The following is a 17,572-nucleotide window of genomic DNA, read 5'->3' as shown; positions in this document are numbered from 1 at the left end:
ATAAAATCCAAACTTGGTTGGTGGTTTTGGCAAGTTCATAATTCCAAATAACATTGTCCCTGCAGCACTGCCCTTGCCAATGCAATGCAAGCCATACACTAGCCTAACATTTATATCACACACCTTTTTTCCACTATTACCACTATGAGGAATACTGTTAGAATTAGAAAATGAAACTTGTGCAGCACATTTGTTACACTTCAATAACATTTTACATGTCAAACCAATGTGTGAAGTTATTTTCAGTTCCAGTCCTCTTTCTTTGCAAACTTGGCATAATACGTTATGTTTCAAAATATTAGATATTAGATATCAAGAAAATGTTACTTATTTTATTCACATCATTACTGTCACTTTCATAGTTTTCGAATTTTTCTTTGCTGTCACAAAGTTTCTTGCTGGAAGAAATTCATTTGGAGTAGTTGGTGAAGCAGTCTGAGCAGTATCTCCCTTCAAAACAACAAAAGATTTCCTCTTCCGCACATTGTGCCTTTTCTTAAACACTCGACTGCTGAAACGGGGCATATTGATATCCACAAACCAAATATGTAAAACAAGTACAAGCAAAATTCGTCAAATACGCAAAATTGAGCAACTAAGCAACACAAAGCAAACTCCACATTAAGTTTACCGATATGGACAGTCAGGTGTCGCAGAGATAAAGCCATACAACGTTCGAAAACAAAACACTGTCTAATTCCGCAAAGATACCCTGCTTGCAGCAAGCGAGCAGCGCTGTCAGAGGTGACACACCAAGTCACTACAACAGTTACGCAGTGCGTCAACTTTGCAGCGATAAAAAATACACTTAGAATTAAACTTAGAAGGCTGAAACTTGATTTGTTTTATTCAGAAAACTCCAAATAATTTTATAATGAAAAAAACCAAAAAACGTTAATTATGTCATTTTCATCGTTCTGGCTCCCCTTAAATGACTAAAGAATTTTTCCGTTCTTGTCTGTCATGAGGCCATATAACGAAAGTATCATCTACGTAACGTGAAAAAACAGTAGGCTTCAAGAGGGCAGACTCAAATGCTTTCTCCTCAAAGTCTTCCATTTCAGCAAGGTACGACATGATTCCTGTCAAATTTCGTCTACAGAATCCGCGGAAAGAGGTCTAATAGCCTCCTCAATAGAACTGATGAAATCCATTAAAGGAGGTGAAGAATGTGTAGGAGCAAAGTTTAAACCTTTCACAAGCACTGACATCATCGCATCGTCAAATGATTTCTCTGTGAGATTCACGACAGATCGTCCAGAAGGGGCTTCTTGCGGTTTACGTGTTGCGAGATCATTAAACATAGTACTTTGTCTGTTTGTACTATCCTCGTAGGCCCAGTCCGCCTTGGCCCAAGTTACACCATCAATCCAATCCCAACTAGGGGAGGAGCATCTTGCTGCAATCTTCAGATGTAAATAAAATAAATCCTTGGAAATCACCTCTAACTCTCGACGTGTAAAATGGATTCGTTCTCTAACCAAGGCCATACTTGCGCTGCTCTTAATCTTATTTGCAGCAAAACTATTAACAAAGTGAACAACTCTAGGAAACATTGGAATCAAATTATTGTCTCCACATTTCAATAAGAAATTAAATGAGCACAGTAACCTGATCTTTCCTCACGTAATTTATCCAGTCTGTGGATACGCTGAACCATTTTCTCCCTATAGAGGTATTTGATGTGACTTCTGAAATTTTCCTGACATATTTGTTCTTCCAGTAATTTATGTGTTTGCAACTGGATATCGTCAATACACTGCCGCGATTTTTCGGCCCAGAGACGTCCGGCCATCCTCATGTGAGTAGACGAAGTACTGAAGAGACCTGATGCAGTCATGGTACTTATAGTGAATTCCGTGCATGCGAATCATATTGGCAGTTTACGGTGCATGTGTTAGGAGGAACATGCATGAGCCACCCAAGTTGTGTGTGCTGCCCCCAATGGTGAAGTAAGAAGAGTCTGGTCGCTGAGTTTCAACTGAGCATGTCGATTCCGCACTGCACAGAATGGCATGCTGTCTCTGGTGGTTGGGTGCCCAGAGATACTGAATATTTCCATTGATTTAGGAGGACATACAGTTAAATCCTTCAGTGCCATATTTTGATGCAAGAACGTCAGTTTTCAGTGAAGGCTTGTGTTAATTCAAATGTAATAGAAGATGTACATATCATGACTCTGGGTTTAAAATCACTAATGCATATAATGTTCCGTTAGATGAGAGCGTGGGGTGGCAAGTAACATGAACTGGAAAGAGAAGAAAATTTGAGGAAAAAATGAGGGATTATAAAGATGCCAAGGCATACTGAGACACTCATCTTCTCCGCAGTCAACTTCCAATAAAATCTTTTGTGGTCATACAGCAGGCAGTATGTTGTGGTGAAGGAATCAGTAACCTAGCAAACTGATTTACTAACAAAGTTTACATGCTTATTACAGTGTTTTAGAAATGTTCTTCTACTATTTTTATTACTTCTTTGGCTCATAAGCTCCAATGTAAGTATCCCCTCCCCCACAACAGAGAGAGAGCAGTAAAGGATGATCTTGAAATAACGTAGACAACACAAATATTTTAAGAACTCATCATATATTTTGAGTGAATTCAGATACAATTGCAGGCACCTTTTTGACTTACATCTGCTCAAAATGAATGCTTTTAGAACAAAAGTAAGCTCTAAAACTCTCATTTCATGACAAGTGAAACTGAGATGGCAGCCGAGGTACATTTCTTCTTAAGTGGGCATCTGATGAATAGCAAAAGAGAAAGTAAAGAAAAATTATAAGTAACAACACTACATTACAATTAGAGTCCAGATTTTTATGTAATATCTATCATGCAAAATGTGAGGTGTTTATGTAAAGTAAAGTATGTATGAAAATATGTGATTATATGAAAATATGTTATTAAATATATAATATAAAACAGTTTCATCTGAAATCAACTTCTGAACCACATAGCCTATTATATTAGCATGCATTTTCACATACCAAACACAAAAAGTATGTCAAGAAGGTAGATTTACTTTACTTAATTTTGTATTTTGAAAGTGTATGCTGCACTAATAAATGAAAACTATTTTTGGTCACATCTGTGTACTGAAATGCCCATCTTCACTGAAATTATTAAGATACCACACTGTTATAACCAGGAATAACACAATATATACCTCACAGTACTGCAGTTTATCATCACAACACTGATACAAATAATTCTGACACCAAGCGACAAGTTGTTGTTGAACGCTTTTTGAAAATTATATAAATTGATGGTGGTTATGCCAATGTCTGGGAAGTGCAAGTGGAGTTCGGGTGGAAATCACAAGTCCATTGCCATACTAAGCCTAGTTAACGTTGAAGTCCAAGTTCCAGTGAAGCAACCAGATTCTAAGTCCTCCTACTCAATCAACATTGAGTAGGAGGTACACCAGTCCAAGAGACGAAACAGTTCAATGCAGCGAGCACTTCCGATTCATGGAGTAGAACATAGTGCGATGTTCTTGTAGATGTTGGTAGCGGCGTTAAATGAGGCTACATAGTTAATGGAGCTGGTGGCTTGGGTAACTGTATATTCTGGACAGCCAATCGCTAAGTGTTATGGTGGGCCAATTGCTGTGATTTGAAGCGTGCACGTGCAAACGCGCCCTGTGATGCTAGCAGCGGGCCACACACAGAGTAGTGCGACCAACGATGCATTTCTCAGCCGTGTGTAATGGGGTATGCTGCTGCTCAGTGCAGAGATTTAATAGTGGTGGATACCACACATACCTTACTTTTCATTTTGAGGGCAGTGAATGAATGTCCAGGTACTTCCTCAAATACTCTGCAGTCAAAGAATCTACCCGGTCAGAAAGATTGTTTTTGGAGGAGGTAAATGAGTCCTCCACATCAGAAGATGTTTGTGGTGCACGTTTTAGGAGCTGAAATATTCCTGGAGACAGGTCTGATGGAGTGCTTTCTTCTCCATCACTGAGGGTATTTCAAGTAGTAGCAAAATTTGATTATTGTGAATTTTTTGCCAAAACAGAGTTAAACTTATTAACTGCCTTCTGCGCAATATCACTTCTGATTTCAGATGCATTTGATGTTCTTAACAGTTTCTAATGATTCCTGCGAAGGTAGTTTGGTATCCTGCCCTGGCGACTTTGAAAGACTAGAGGAGATAATGGAATTGGAACTTGGCCATCAGACAAATCTGTGAAAATCTTGGACACTAGAATTGCCTTGCCACAGCACCACACACCATTCTGCCAGCAAATTAGAGGCCATGCTCACCCTATAAGTTCCGCCACACTGTGATATGGGACTCAGTGGTGTATTTGCTTTGCTATCATCTTTTCATAATGCACCATTGGTTCTTGGTTTCCATTTTTGTTATGTCTCAAGTTCTCTCTTTCCAGGTTATTTGTTGGACTTGGTTTATTTGTGGTGCCATCTCCATTTGTCTGTTTTCTTGTTGTTGTCTTTACTATTCCCACTTTGCAATCTGCTGTTGATTGCTGCAGAACAGTCGATCCCACCTCATTGGGCTTCTTCCAAGTCATACGTGACATCCAACTGCATTTTGCTCACAGTAATTGATAATTGACAGTGAGATAAAAGGTTAGCAGAGTACCATGGAAGCAGAGCTTATGAAAACTGCAACAGCAGTTTCAGTAATAGCAACAACAACAGCAGCAGCAGCAGCACATTTAGTTGCTGCTTCAAGAAGTTTGACTCCTGAAGGATCAACTGCAGATACTGGGTACCCAACCAATACATACAATGATCACTTCCAAGGTGGAGAGTCCTCCCACCAGTGTTTCCACCATTTAATGATGCCAAAGAGGATTGGGACACACATTTACAGTAGGTGCAACAGGACTTCACTGCCTTTCAGGTAACTGATGACAGTCTGCTAGAATTGGTCTTTCTGTCTTGGAAGTCCCCAGATATGTTTTTCTTACTTAAGAAGTTGGGTCCTCTATCAAATCAAGTCACCCTAAAATTAATAGAAATGTGCATGTTGCTTTTGAGTTGTTTTGTGCAACAATTCCATGCAGTCGCCTCGTAACTCAAATTTCATCAATACCACAAACAACCTGATCAGATGTATCACTCCTGGGTGACTGATTTACAAGGGTTGTCACCAATGCAATTTTACTTTTGTGAACCCAGCATGCAAAATCTCACCTTCAGACACTCTAATTAGAGACACAGTCGTTCAGTTGGCATCAATCTGGAAGCACACATATCAGCCCTCTGGAACCACACATATCAGCCCTCAGATTATACAGTCTGTCTTTGGAAGATAGTTTGAGAATTGTGAACACTCAGAATTGCACAGGCAGAAAATGAGCATCTCATGGCTGACAACAGGTAGCAATGGTCAGCATACCACATCACTTTCTGTGAATGTTTAATACTTGCAAATCATTTCCAAGATGGTAGCATCATGAATCATCAGTGTGAGATGTATCGATGGGCTCTGAACTCGCAATCGTAACACATTGACTGTGGCAGTGGGGACTTCTGTCATGTCGACTGCTTCACAGTGCACCCATGTGCAAAGTGTACAGATCACTGGGCCCACTGCAGTGGCTGTGGAAAAGTTGGGCTTTTCCAGACAGTTCGCCATACACCATCAGACGATCACATCCAGTTCCCTGCGTGCATCACAGGAAAGTACACGAACTTCAGGCAATAGTTCTCCCAGGCAAAACTTTCACTAACGAGTTGTTTATAAACCTCACAGTTATGAACGTAGATATCTGTTTTCGGGTAAACACAGGAACTAAGTTTCAGTGGTAAACATACAAACATTTTCTTGTCCAGAGTCCCCTGACTTAGCTCCATTGTGTTGTATGTTGGTAGCATATAGTGACAATTTCACCTCTGTATGAGTGAAGGTAAAGAATATGTAACTACCTAAAAATCCAAGTTCTAATTATAATGCTGGAAGTGGACTTAGTGCATTAGCTGGTAGGTGGGCATGGTGTGATATTACATTACCTTGAACTAGATGTTCAGAGTTTATACCAGATGTGGACAGTTCCAGAATCTAGACCTGTTTTTACAACATATCGTGTAATTTCAGAGTTTTCATGGCCTTCAAATATGGCAGTTCGTAACACACTAATTGCTGATTTTGTAATTATTAGATTTTTGGTATGGAATCAGATTTAGTCCACTTCTTGCACTGATATATCAGAAGTGCCATGTTCAGAGTGAACTGAAGGCTCATTTCAAAGATGGCCAGCAGACATGCAGTAAACATCAGTGCAAGAAGTGGGCTATGAAGGTAAATCATCAAATAACCAACATTTTATTAGAACTCTAATGTTGATGTATGCACAGTTTTATGGGATTAGCAATATGCTATAAAGGTATCATGGTAATTAAATTATATGCACCTGTGTGATTGTGTATGAAATATGATCAGACCACTGGCAGAGCATGTCACACAAGATCAACATGATGTTATTCATCTTTTGTGGTCATAGTTAGTGAACCTTCTGAAATGAACAGTAGAATGTAGATTCTGTGTGGCAACCATTATGGAAAGAAAGGGAGAGTGAGTAAGTGGAATTATAAAAAGAAACAGAGAATGCGACTTCAGCGACAAACAGTGGACTGGAGTACTGATGCTTGTGAAAATTGAGACAGCGAAGCAGCAACACTGAGCTGTTGATGATGAAATTCAGCACATGTCATGGTACTGCATACAGTATTATCCATTCTGTACTTAAGTTAAGGAAAGCGTGTAACTGATTTCGACTGAGGTGGTCATCCAATAATTACAAGTGTGCAGGGCAGACAATATCTCAGAAGCAGTTAGAGCATTATGCGCGTGTGGGACATTCACTTACTTTTCAGATTGAGTTACAATGGAGTTAGAGTCCTGATTGCACCCTGTAAGAGACAGAGAGTGGCCTTGTGCGTGTGAATGTGTGTACCTTTACTAGAAAAAGAACAAGAGCTTGAAAGCTAGTGTGTATACATGTTTCTATGCTCCACACATCAGTCCACTGTAGTGATTGGTTGCCTTTCAATTATTTTACATAGAGATATGGTTATAATAGAAGGAAACATTCCACGAAGGAAAAATATACCTAAAAACAAAGATGATGTGACTTACCAAATGAAAGTGCTGGCAGGTCGACAGACACACAAACGAACACAAACATACACACAAAATTCAAGCTTTCGCAACAAACTGTTGCCTCATCAGGAAAGAGGGAAGGAGAGGGAAAGACGAAAGGATGTGGGTTTTAAGGGAGAGGGTAAGGAGTCATTCCAGTCCTGGGAGCGGAAAGACTTACCTTAGGGGAAAAAAAGGACGGGTATACACTCGCACACACACACACATCCATCCACACATATACAGACACAAGCAGACATATTTAAATATGTATATGTATATGTGTGGATGGATATGTGTGTGTGTGCGAGTGTATACCCGTCATTTTTTCCCCCTAAGGTAAGTTTTTCCGCTCCCGGGACTGGAATGACTCCTTACCCTCTCCCTTAAAACCCACATCCTTTCGTCTTTCCCTCTCCTCCCTTCTTTCCTGATGAGGCAACAGTTTGTTGCGAAAGCTTGAATTTTGTGTGTATGTTTGTGTTCGTTTGTGTGTCTGTCGACCTGCCAGCACTTTCATTTGGTAAGTCACATCATCTTTGTTTTTAGGTATATTTTACATAGAGAGGAAGAGATAATTGTTGGAATTGATCTACAGCCAAGAAAAAAGACACAGGCATCCATAGGAGAAGTTACCACAATGATCTTTTGGACCGTTGAAGTTCCTCTATTGGTGCACTTCCAAGAAAAGAACCAAGTATGATTATTACTAATTACAGTGATTTATTTTTTTAAGAGAGCTGAAGAGCTTTTCCTTCACAGAAAGTACTGCTTCGCAGTTACAGTACTACCCTCATATGGCTGTGCACACTAAGTGTGGGATATATGGTGTGAAGAACTACCATTATGTACATCAAAAGTTTTCAGATAATCTTCATGTCATGGAGGCAATATGGAAATGATCCCCCTTCCCCTCTCTACCTCTCCTAAGGACGTTCACAAGCTCCTGTGGGCAAGTGGACCAGGTATGTTGCAGAACAGAGTGACTGTTGACAACCATTTATCTAAGTACATTTGTGAAAAAGATATAATAGAATTCTTACTGTTTAATTTCTTATTTTTATATGTTTATGGACACAATCATGAAAGAAATCAAGGAAGAAGAAAATTAAGATCTCAGTGCATTTGTTTTGCTGATGACATCGCCCTTTGGGAAGAGACAGAAATGGAAGTTCAGAGGAGACTAGATTACTGGGACACAAAATTTAAAACATTCTGTGAGTAGGAACAAGGCAGTGGCAATGAAGGTGAACAGAACACCCACATCTTGTCACATCATACTGGAGAGGGAGAAGGTTGAATGTATGAAAAGCTTCAATTATCTGGGTAGCATCATATCACGCAATGGAAGTTCCAAACTAGAAGTCTTAAACAGAATAACAAAAGGATCTAGCTTCTTCCACCAAGTTCGAAATCTAATCTGGGACAAGGAAGTCCCTCAAAGAGCCAAACAGACAATGTATAAAACTTATCCCCTGCCTATCATGATGTATAGTCTAGAGGCCTGTTTCATAAATACGAGAGAAGAAAGTCAAATACAAGCATTTGAAATGAAGTTCCTTAGCTCGGCTCTACAAAAAACTAGGCGAGACAAAGTCAGGAATGATTATGTAAGGAGAGACCTGCAGGTGACATTGACTACAGAGGAGAGGATGAGTGCTTTGAGATTGAAGTGGTTCGGTCATGTGAAGCGAATACACCCGCCTCGAAACCCTCGCCAGTATTTGGAGGTGGAGGAACCAGGAATAAGACCAATTGGGTGGCCTAGAAAGAAGATAGATATACCAGGTTAAGGAAGATGTCAAGAGGAGAGGAGTTGGGATGTCATGGAGAGGGAAAAGCTATACCAGGACAGAAACCAATGGATGCATATTGTTCACAAAGTTCCTACCCGGCTTGCTGGAAAGAAATTCTGATGATGATGATGTTTTATATGATCCACCACATATGAGAATCACCACTGATTATGTAGTGTTTAGCCAAGCCTTGAATATTTGCTGATCTCTATTTATCATATCTCTCTCTCTCTCTCTCTCTCTCTCTCTCTCTGAACATGAACATCTAGTTATTATCCCTTCCATGTGGTTCTTTGTGCTATAATTTCACCACTCACTCAGACACTGGGACACCAAGAGCAGTGTAATAATTTGTAGAGTACTGATTTAAGTTGGTAAGAGCTGATGGAGGGTTTGAGTGATGCGCAGACCCCCACAAAGCCGTGGACCGAAGTTATCAGCATGGCACTGTGCAGGATGGTGATGACTATAATGGTGTGCACTGTATTTACATAGAATGGGCTGGGTTCTCTGGTCCTACTGAACTGATAATTGACTGGAAATGATTATGTTCTGCCAATTGGAGACCATTTGCATTGTTATCATCAGCTGTTATCCGAACCTAACCATTTCCAGTCAGTGATTGGTTCAGTTGGACAAGAGGGTTGAATCTATTCCACGTAAACACAGTCATTATGGAGCCATCACCAGCTTGTTGTGTTGTTTACAATGGGTCCATGGTGTCATGGGGTCTGTACCACACTCAAATCCTACCATCAGCTCTTACCAACTGAAATTGGGACTCATCTGACCAGTCCCATTTGTCTAAAGTCTAACCGATATGATCATGAGCTGCAGGCGACATCGGTTGTCTGCTGTTATAGCCCATTAAAGCCAAATTTTGCCACACTGACCTAACAAATATGTTCGTTGTACATCTCGAATCGATTTATGTAATTATTTGATGCAGTGTTATTTGTCTGTTAGCACTGACAATTCCTGTGCAAACCCCACTGCTCTGTCATTAAATGAAGGCTATCAGCCACTATGTTGTCTGCAGTGAGAGGTAATTTGGAATTCTCGGCACACTCTTGACACTGTAGATCTCGGAATATTGATTTCCCTAACTATTTCTGAAACTGAATATCCTATGTTCAGAGTCTGTTAATTACTGTCATGTGGCCATAATAATGTCGGAAACCTGTTCACATGAATCATCTGAGTACAATTGACAGCTCAGCCAATGCACTGCCCTGTTGTACCTTGTGTATGCAATACTGCCACCATCTGTATGTGTACATATCATTGTCCCATGACATCTGTCATCTCAGTCTATTGCTTGCCACTTCCACTACAGAATTTTCACTTGTTTATAATTGTCTCTTTTATTGGCAACACCAGTTCCCTATTATTTGCTGCTGCTTTTTATATTCTCATTCTTTGAGCAGAATTTCTGTTACTGTTTTTGTTCACTTTGAGCCCATTTTTGTGATAGATGTCAAGTCTTTTTAAGGTATTGGTCATCAATTTCAGCAGATGTGTGTTTGAGACTTGTGTGATTTGTTTCAGAATATTAGTCCATACTGGATGTACAGCTGTTGGAGTGATAATACTGCAGCTTGCACGTCTGTGGGGCGTTCATGTGACTGTGACTTGTCCACACAGGGCAATACCAGTTGCGCAAGCTTTAGGTGCAGACTGTATTGTTTCTGACCAGCAGCCAGATGTTGAGAAGCAGCTTTCAGAACATGATAGGTGATTGCAGATTTCATGTTTATGGTCAATACCTGTGTGTGTGGCAAAAAATTGATTTCCTTTTACAAAAATGACTGTAGCTGATTAAATTGAAACCATATTATTTCATTTATTAGAAAGTTGCATTAGTTTCCTAATTTTTTCATCACTCTGTGGCCTGATCTGTAGAAGAAGTGAGGAATGATAATACTGAAAAATTCATATCCTAGAATTTATGAAGTGCCTTAGTTTGGCTACATTTGAAGTGTTCATGATTACTACTAAAGTTAATTAAAAATGAAGAAAGTAGTTTATTCTGAGTATTTGTATTCACTGGTGAGCTATGGAATAATTTTTTCATGAAACTCAACTTACAGGGATAGTTTTTTCAGAATACAGGAAAGTCTTGTAAGAATTGTATCTGGTGTTAGTTCTAGGAAATTTTACAGGGACCTCTTCAAGAAAGCTTGAAATTTTGACAGCTGCTTCACATTATAAATATCATTAGTGTTCTTTGCCATTAGTAATATTTCTCTTTTATTAAAAATAGTGAAAGCATGAGTTTGGCATTAGGACCAAAAATAAGCTCTAAAAAACTTCAAGAGTTAACACTAGTACAGAAATGGGTCAGGTACATGGATACACATGTATTCGAGAACCTGGTAGAGCATCTGTAACATCTCTTGTAAATAATGCGTTGGATTTTAAGAGTGAATTAAAGAATTTCTTGTTGGGTAACTCTTTTTCCTTTCATGACATGAAACATTCTCATTCATAGAGCAAACATGACTGATAACAATATTACTTCTCTACAAGCCTAGCTAAGATTTGTGCTCCTGGTGTGTGCACATGCTTACAAACTCAGAAGCACAACCTTGTCAGGCCATTGCTTGAACACTCTATGAAGAGTTTTCAGAAAGGTTCCAAGACCCTGCTTGACCTGAAAGTTTTCAGTTAATTTGCAACACTTTTCTTACTTTTGGCTGCTGATGTACACCACTGCTTCCAGGTTGGCCTGATAGACCTGTAGTGAAAAGCCTGCCTCAAGGACCTATTTGTTTAACTTCACCATTTCTGAGACCTTTATTAGTTAAGTACTGTCTTGTGAGTAATATTCTTGACTTTACATAAAATCTGACTGTTATTTCAACATGTGGCTCAACTTATTTATGTGCACATTTTTTTCAGTTATGTAATTTTTAAAGTAGACAAGTTTTCAATTTTAACAGAATTTGACCTATGTAACTCCATGCCAGTGACTGTATTTTTCTGTATTTCACATACTGTAATATCCCTGTGTGTATAAACTTACCAGTATATATTTAATAAGTAAAATTGTTTTGCTTGTATTTTTATCATTATTAACAAACATTTTCAGTTACGAGTGAAATTTATTGCATTGACAGAAAAATACTCTGAGCAGTGGAGAGGGGTGGTTGTGAAGAGGGGGGGGGGGGGGGGGGGGGGAGTCGGGGAAGCACTGGCCTGACATGGCTTTGTTTCTGGGTTTGTGAATATGTGCACACTCCAGGAGTACAAATCTTAGCCAGGACTGTAGAGAAGTAATATTACTCTGCAAATATAGTGCTGATATTTATTTTGTGAATACACCATTCACTTGATTGTATTGTATTGTACTTTTATTGGTCCTGTTGTGTACAAAGCGGTCCTGTTGTCTACAAAGCAGCTTATGCATAAGACATTGGACAAGTCAAGTTATAAATATATAGCAGAAAGTCATTTCTAGACATATGTATTTAAGGTTACAATAATTCACTTTATACATAAGTATTTATATAACACACTTCATGAATTTAAATATTCTTCAATGGAGTAAAAGCAGTGATGCTGTAAATATGACTTTAGAAATTTTCCAAAGATATTGACCTCAGTAATAGCTTTTATGTTTTCAGGAAGTTTGTTATAAAGCTTAACTCCCATGTGAAAAGTACCTTTTTGGCACAAAGCTGTGCTGATTTGAGTTATATGTAAGTTTCTGTTTTGACTGATAAAGTACTCTTTTTTTTAGTCCTTATCTATTACATTTAATTTAAAGAACAAAAGGGTTTCCATAATGTATACACATGGTAATGGAGGAATACCAGATTTCTTAAACAGAGGTTTACAAGAGTCTCTGGGCTTGCACCAAAACAAGATTCTAATGGCCCATTTTTGTAGTTTAAAAGTGCTATTATCTGTTTTAGAGTTTCCCCAGGAGGTGACACCAAATCTAAGAAGAGAATGAAAGTAGGCGTTATTCATTACTGTTTTCCAATTACAGCATGATTTTAATGAGCAAAGAAGCAAGTTTTGCTAAGTTCTACATTGAGATGTTCAATAAGCTTATTCCATCTTACGTTGCTCTACAGCCAAAGTCCTAAGAATGTGGTTTCAGTATTGTTATCAACTAGTTTGCCATTGATAGAGACTGATGGGATAAATGTGTCCTTGTTAGGAACATTGTAGAATTTTAGTGCAATGGTTTTTTTACTGTTTATTACAAGATGATTACTCTGTGCCCAGCTGCTAAGTTGTTTCGTGACTGTATTTATTGTCTGCTTTAACAGTTCATTGTCTCCTTTTAGTGGAACTGTGGTGTCATCTGCAAATATGATTGTTTTATGTGCATCATCATTTAAGTTTAGATCATTTATGTACAGAAGGAACAGAAGGGGTCCCATTAGTGATCCTTGGGCTACACCACATTTAATTTGTTTATAGTCAGATAAGTGTTCAGATACAGTTTTTAGTTTAATATTTGTGTGCTTGATGCACACTGTCTGCTTACGATTAGTCAGGAAGAAACTAATCCATTTGTTGGACAGACATCGAATACCATATCTTTCAAGCTTTGATAGCAGAATTTTATGATCCACCATGTCAAAAGCTTTTGACAAGTCAATAAATACTCCTATTGATTCTTGTTTTTTTGTCCATCAGGTTTAGGATGGAATTGATGCACTCATAAATAGATGTTGTCATTGATTTCTTATTTCTGAATCCATGTTGTCCATTACACAGGATGCTGTTTTTATTTATAAATTTCATAAGTTTGTCATACATAACTTTTTCTACTACTTTAGAGATGCAGGAGGGAATTGTGGTGGGTGTGTAGTTATTTACATTGTTTTTATCACCTTTTTTTATATACAGGAATAACTTTTGATGTTTCAATACATCGGGGAAAGTGCGTGTCTGAAGTGAGCAGTCACGTAAGTGTTTGAGTATTTCAATTAGGTTCGGTGCACTCGTCTTTAATATTTTTGTGGGTATACCATCAGTGCCTGCAAACTTGGAATTTTTTAGTCCTTTTATTGCTTTAGCTACTTCATCTTGTGAAACAGAACTAATGTACGTTGATCCTCTACATACACTTATTTTATATCCATTTTCCTCGGTGCTCTTAATGTTTGACTGTTACATATTATCAGCAACACCTGTGAAAAAGTTGTTAAATGTGTTGGCTACTTCTAAGAGGTTTGTTACTTTTCTATTTTTATGTTTTAGTGTTATATTTTTGCAATATTGTCTGTATTCTCCAGGTTTTTTTTATAACACTCCATATAGCCTTTGATTTATTAGCTGAATTATAAATGAATTCATCATTATGCATTATTTTTGCTGCTTTTATTACTTTTCTTAATATTTTGGAGTATTTTTTATAGTATTGTGTACATTGTGTGAGGAACTTTTTGAGTTACATTTTTCATGAAGTAGTCTTTTCTTCTGGCATGAAACCCTTACTTCCCTTATGATCCAGCTGTTTGTTCTAGGGTTCATGTTTTCAGTGGGAATGCAGTTTCAAAGAAATAGGTTAATGTATCAATGAGAAAGTGTTGAATTTTTCATCTATATCATTCATTTTGTACACTTCTGACCATTTTTCTTTCTATAATAAGTTGTTGAAGTAGTTTACATTATCCTGATTATAACTTCTACATGCGATTCTGAAAGACATGTTGTTAACAATACTGCATTGTGTACTTTTATGCTTAATATTGGAGCAAGTTGATCACTAAAACCTGCTTTGAAAAATTTTGTGAGGTGTTGTGTAAACTCTTCATGACTAGAAACTGATCCAGAGCTGTTTGGCAAGTTTATGTTACTCGGGTAGTGGCTTTTACTTGAGCCTTTCAATTACAGGATGTTGAAAAGTTCAAAAGGCTCTCCCTATTTTCACTATTTGTGAGAAAACCGATATTGAAGTCACCACAGATTATCAACTCACAATCCAGTTTATTTACTTTATTTAGCAATGACTCCATTTTGTTTAAGAAAAGTTCAAACTTTCCAGATGGTAATCGGTAAACTGTAGCAATAACCAGGTTGAACTGAATGATTTTTACAGCTGCAATTTCATAATTATTTTTGACATTTGATCTAAATTAAGTCCAGTAGGGTAACAAAATCTACCTTATCCTTTGTGTAGATTGCTACCCCACCCTGCTTGCTGTTTTTTTCTGCAGTAGTAAGCAGCCAAAATGAATTTGTTTATTTTCATATTCTGGATTAATTCTAGGTTAAGCCAGTGCTCAGAAATGCGTAACACAGACGTATCGTTAAGTTTATCTGTTAACAGTACGTTAATCTCATCGATATAGTTATGCAGGCATTGCACATTATGGTGATAAATTTTTAGATCAGGTGTATTCATGATTTGGTAATTGGGAATCATATTTACAGCATCACATACCTCTAGTTTAAATTAGGAACGTCAGCAGTGTTGTATTTTTGTTCTTCTTTCTTGTTCATTTTGTTTTCCTCACTGTTGTCGGAAGGATGTCCAGGAAGCTGATAGATAGTTTTATTCCTTAGAAGTCCTTCAGTAATTATTCCACTAACATGATCACAAACAAACCTTTTCCCTTCATAGTTCAAATGCATTCCATGCTTCATGAGCAGATTTCGATGCAGCTTGCTTACACCCAGTACATTGCACTTAGCGTATTAAGAATACAGTTTCCTTATTTTAATGTTTGTTTTCCAAATTTCTTTGTTTACACACAAACTATAAATTAGATCGTGCCTATGAGGCAGTGTGGCAATTACTGTATTGAGCATTTGTTAGCTTGTAAAAAATTTTGCAGCGTTTTCTTGCCACATAGTTTGAACCCATTATACAGATAATTAAGTCATTTTTCTGCATTAAATTTGTCTGTGAGTTAATGTCTACAACATTTCTACTTCCCGCCCCTGGTTTGACTATACTAGTCACTGCTATGTCGCGATTTTTCTCACGGAGCATGCTGGATAGATTTCTGCCATGACTGACTGTTAGTAATAGTACATTACTCTTTTTCCCTGATGATTTGTGTTTTTTGTTGACATTTTTTTTAGCAAAAACACTATTCATTATCAATTCACTGATTATTTTCAAGTTCATGATCACTTGGAGAGTTGTTATCACAGTCACTTGTTTGCAAAACATGATATCTGTTTCTATCAGAAAATCTGATAGTTTTTGCAGAGTCTGTTGTTCTTTTTGCAGTTGGAAAACCATCTTTATATGAGACTTTTATCCACTTGGACAATTTATTACTTTTGACTTGCATCACTTCACTTGGTGTTGGCTTCGATCGTAGATCCCGATTTTCTTTCTTGAGTGAATCAATATCACTTCTTAAAGCACTGACTATGAATTGTAAACTTGCAATCTGTTCTTTTAGCATTGTTATTTCAGTGGTACAATTCTTACAAACTCCCTTTTTAACCGCTTAACTATTTCTCAAGTTATAATCACACACTTCTACACTTGCGGCCATCTTGAGTGACAATAAAGCTGGTATCATTTTATTTTAATCTTTAGCAGAAATCATGTATAAATGTCATTGTGTGTAAACATATATATTTGTTATTTGATAATACCATTCTTTTGAACTGTAAATGTTTTTGTTTTCTCATTTTGTTTGAAGGTTTGATTTTGTCTTCAATACAGTTGGACATGCAGCTGATGATCTGTGCCTAAAATTTTGCAAAGATGATGGCCTTGTTATAACAACTGTAGCAAGCCCATTAGCTGCTGACAACTATGGGCTCATTTTTCGATTGTTGTACAGCCTCTGGGTTCGCTTAAAATGCTTTTTTAGGGTATGTCCCTATATTTCAAGGGTTCTTAAACTTAGGATTTGGCTGTATATGCTCAGTTTAATTGGTTAGGTTTGTATTTGATAACTGTTAGTTCTTTTGTGATAGGTCTGTGTTGGGGCTAATGCTTGGAGTTTAATGGATGAATCTCCTGTATCACTGAATGAATTAGGAAAATTAGTAGAAGATGGAAGTCTGCAGCCAGTTGTGGACAAAATATTTTCACCTCAGGATGCAGAACTTGCCTTCCAGCATGCTGACTCTTGTGATGCAGTTGGAAAGACAATAATAAGGTTCAGGTGAGTCTCCAGTGAAGATGATCACTGTGATTGAAATATGCTCCAAATATACCGATAATAGTAGGCATTAAATTTTAATTAGTATTTCAGTCAATCCTAAAAGCATGCTTAGTTCACTTGTTTTACATTCTGAGAAATAAATTCAGATAAACCACTTAAATGAAAATATAAAAGTAATTTGTGCTTTTGTGTACAATTCGTTTAATGTCAGATGACTAATTCAAATATTTGGGGTTAAACTTTCAGTAGATTCCAGTATGTTTTTGGAACATAACATAACTTTCATTTTTGCCCAGTAGCTGTTTATGTGTATTTTCTAGGCTGCCATTCATTTGGGTCACCAAATAACCAGTTAAATAGGATAGTACACAGATCAGAGAAAGGAGAGAATGTACTGTCTCTAAAAGGACCATGAATAATTAGGCACTGTAATGTTAAAATTGACTTTTGAGTTGTTGACTTCTTTACTTTTGTAGAGGATTCATAACTGGAAATTGTAATATATCTTACACTCATTCTTTTAAACATGTTACAATATCAACTAAGCCTGTTGTCCTAAATA

At 37.5% G+C, this 17,572-nt stretch overlaps 1 protein-coding gene across 6 annotated transcripts in view; it reads left to right on the top strand.

The window, feature by feature from the left end:
* LOC126092615 (reticulon-4-interacting protein 1 homolog, mitochondrial-like) overlaps positions 1-17,572 on the top strand; it is a 152,002-nt gene that overhangs the window by 38,399 nt on the left and 96,031 nt on the right. For 5 of the 6 annotated variants that reach the window (XM_049908326.1, XM_049908325.1, XM_049908328.1 and 2 more), the window contains exons 6-8: positions 10,463-10,648; positions 16,540-16,714; positions 16,820-17,010. In XM_049908326.1, the coding sequence (XP_049764283.1) occupies positions 10,463-10,648; positions 16,540-16,714; positions 16,820-17,010 (552 nt within the window). The remainder of the gene's footprint in view (positions 1-10,462; positions 10,649-16,539; positions 16,715-16,819; positions 17,011-17,572) is intronic. The other variant, XM_049908329.1, reaches the window with a different exon arrangement.

The sequence above is a fragment of the Schistocerca cancellata genome, chromosome 7, assembly GCF_023864275.1.
Source record: "Schistocerca cancellata isolate TAMUIC-IGC-003103 chromosome 7, iqSchCanc2.1, whole genome shotgun sequence".
NCBI classification, from domain to species: domain Eukaryota; kingdom Metazoa; phylum Arthropoda; class Insecta; order Orthoptera; family Acrididae; genus Schistocerca; species Schistocerca cancellata.
The sequence above is the reverse complement of the archived record's forward strand: the minus strand, read 5'-3'. Positions and strand labels throughout refer to the sequence as shown.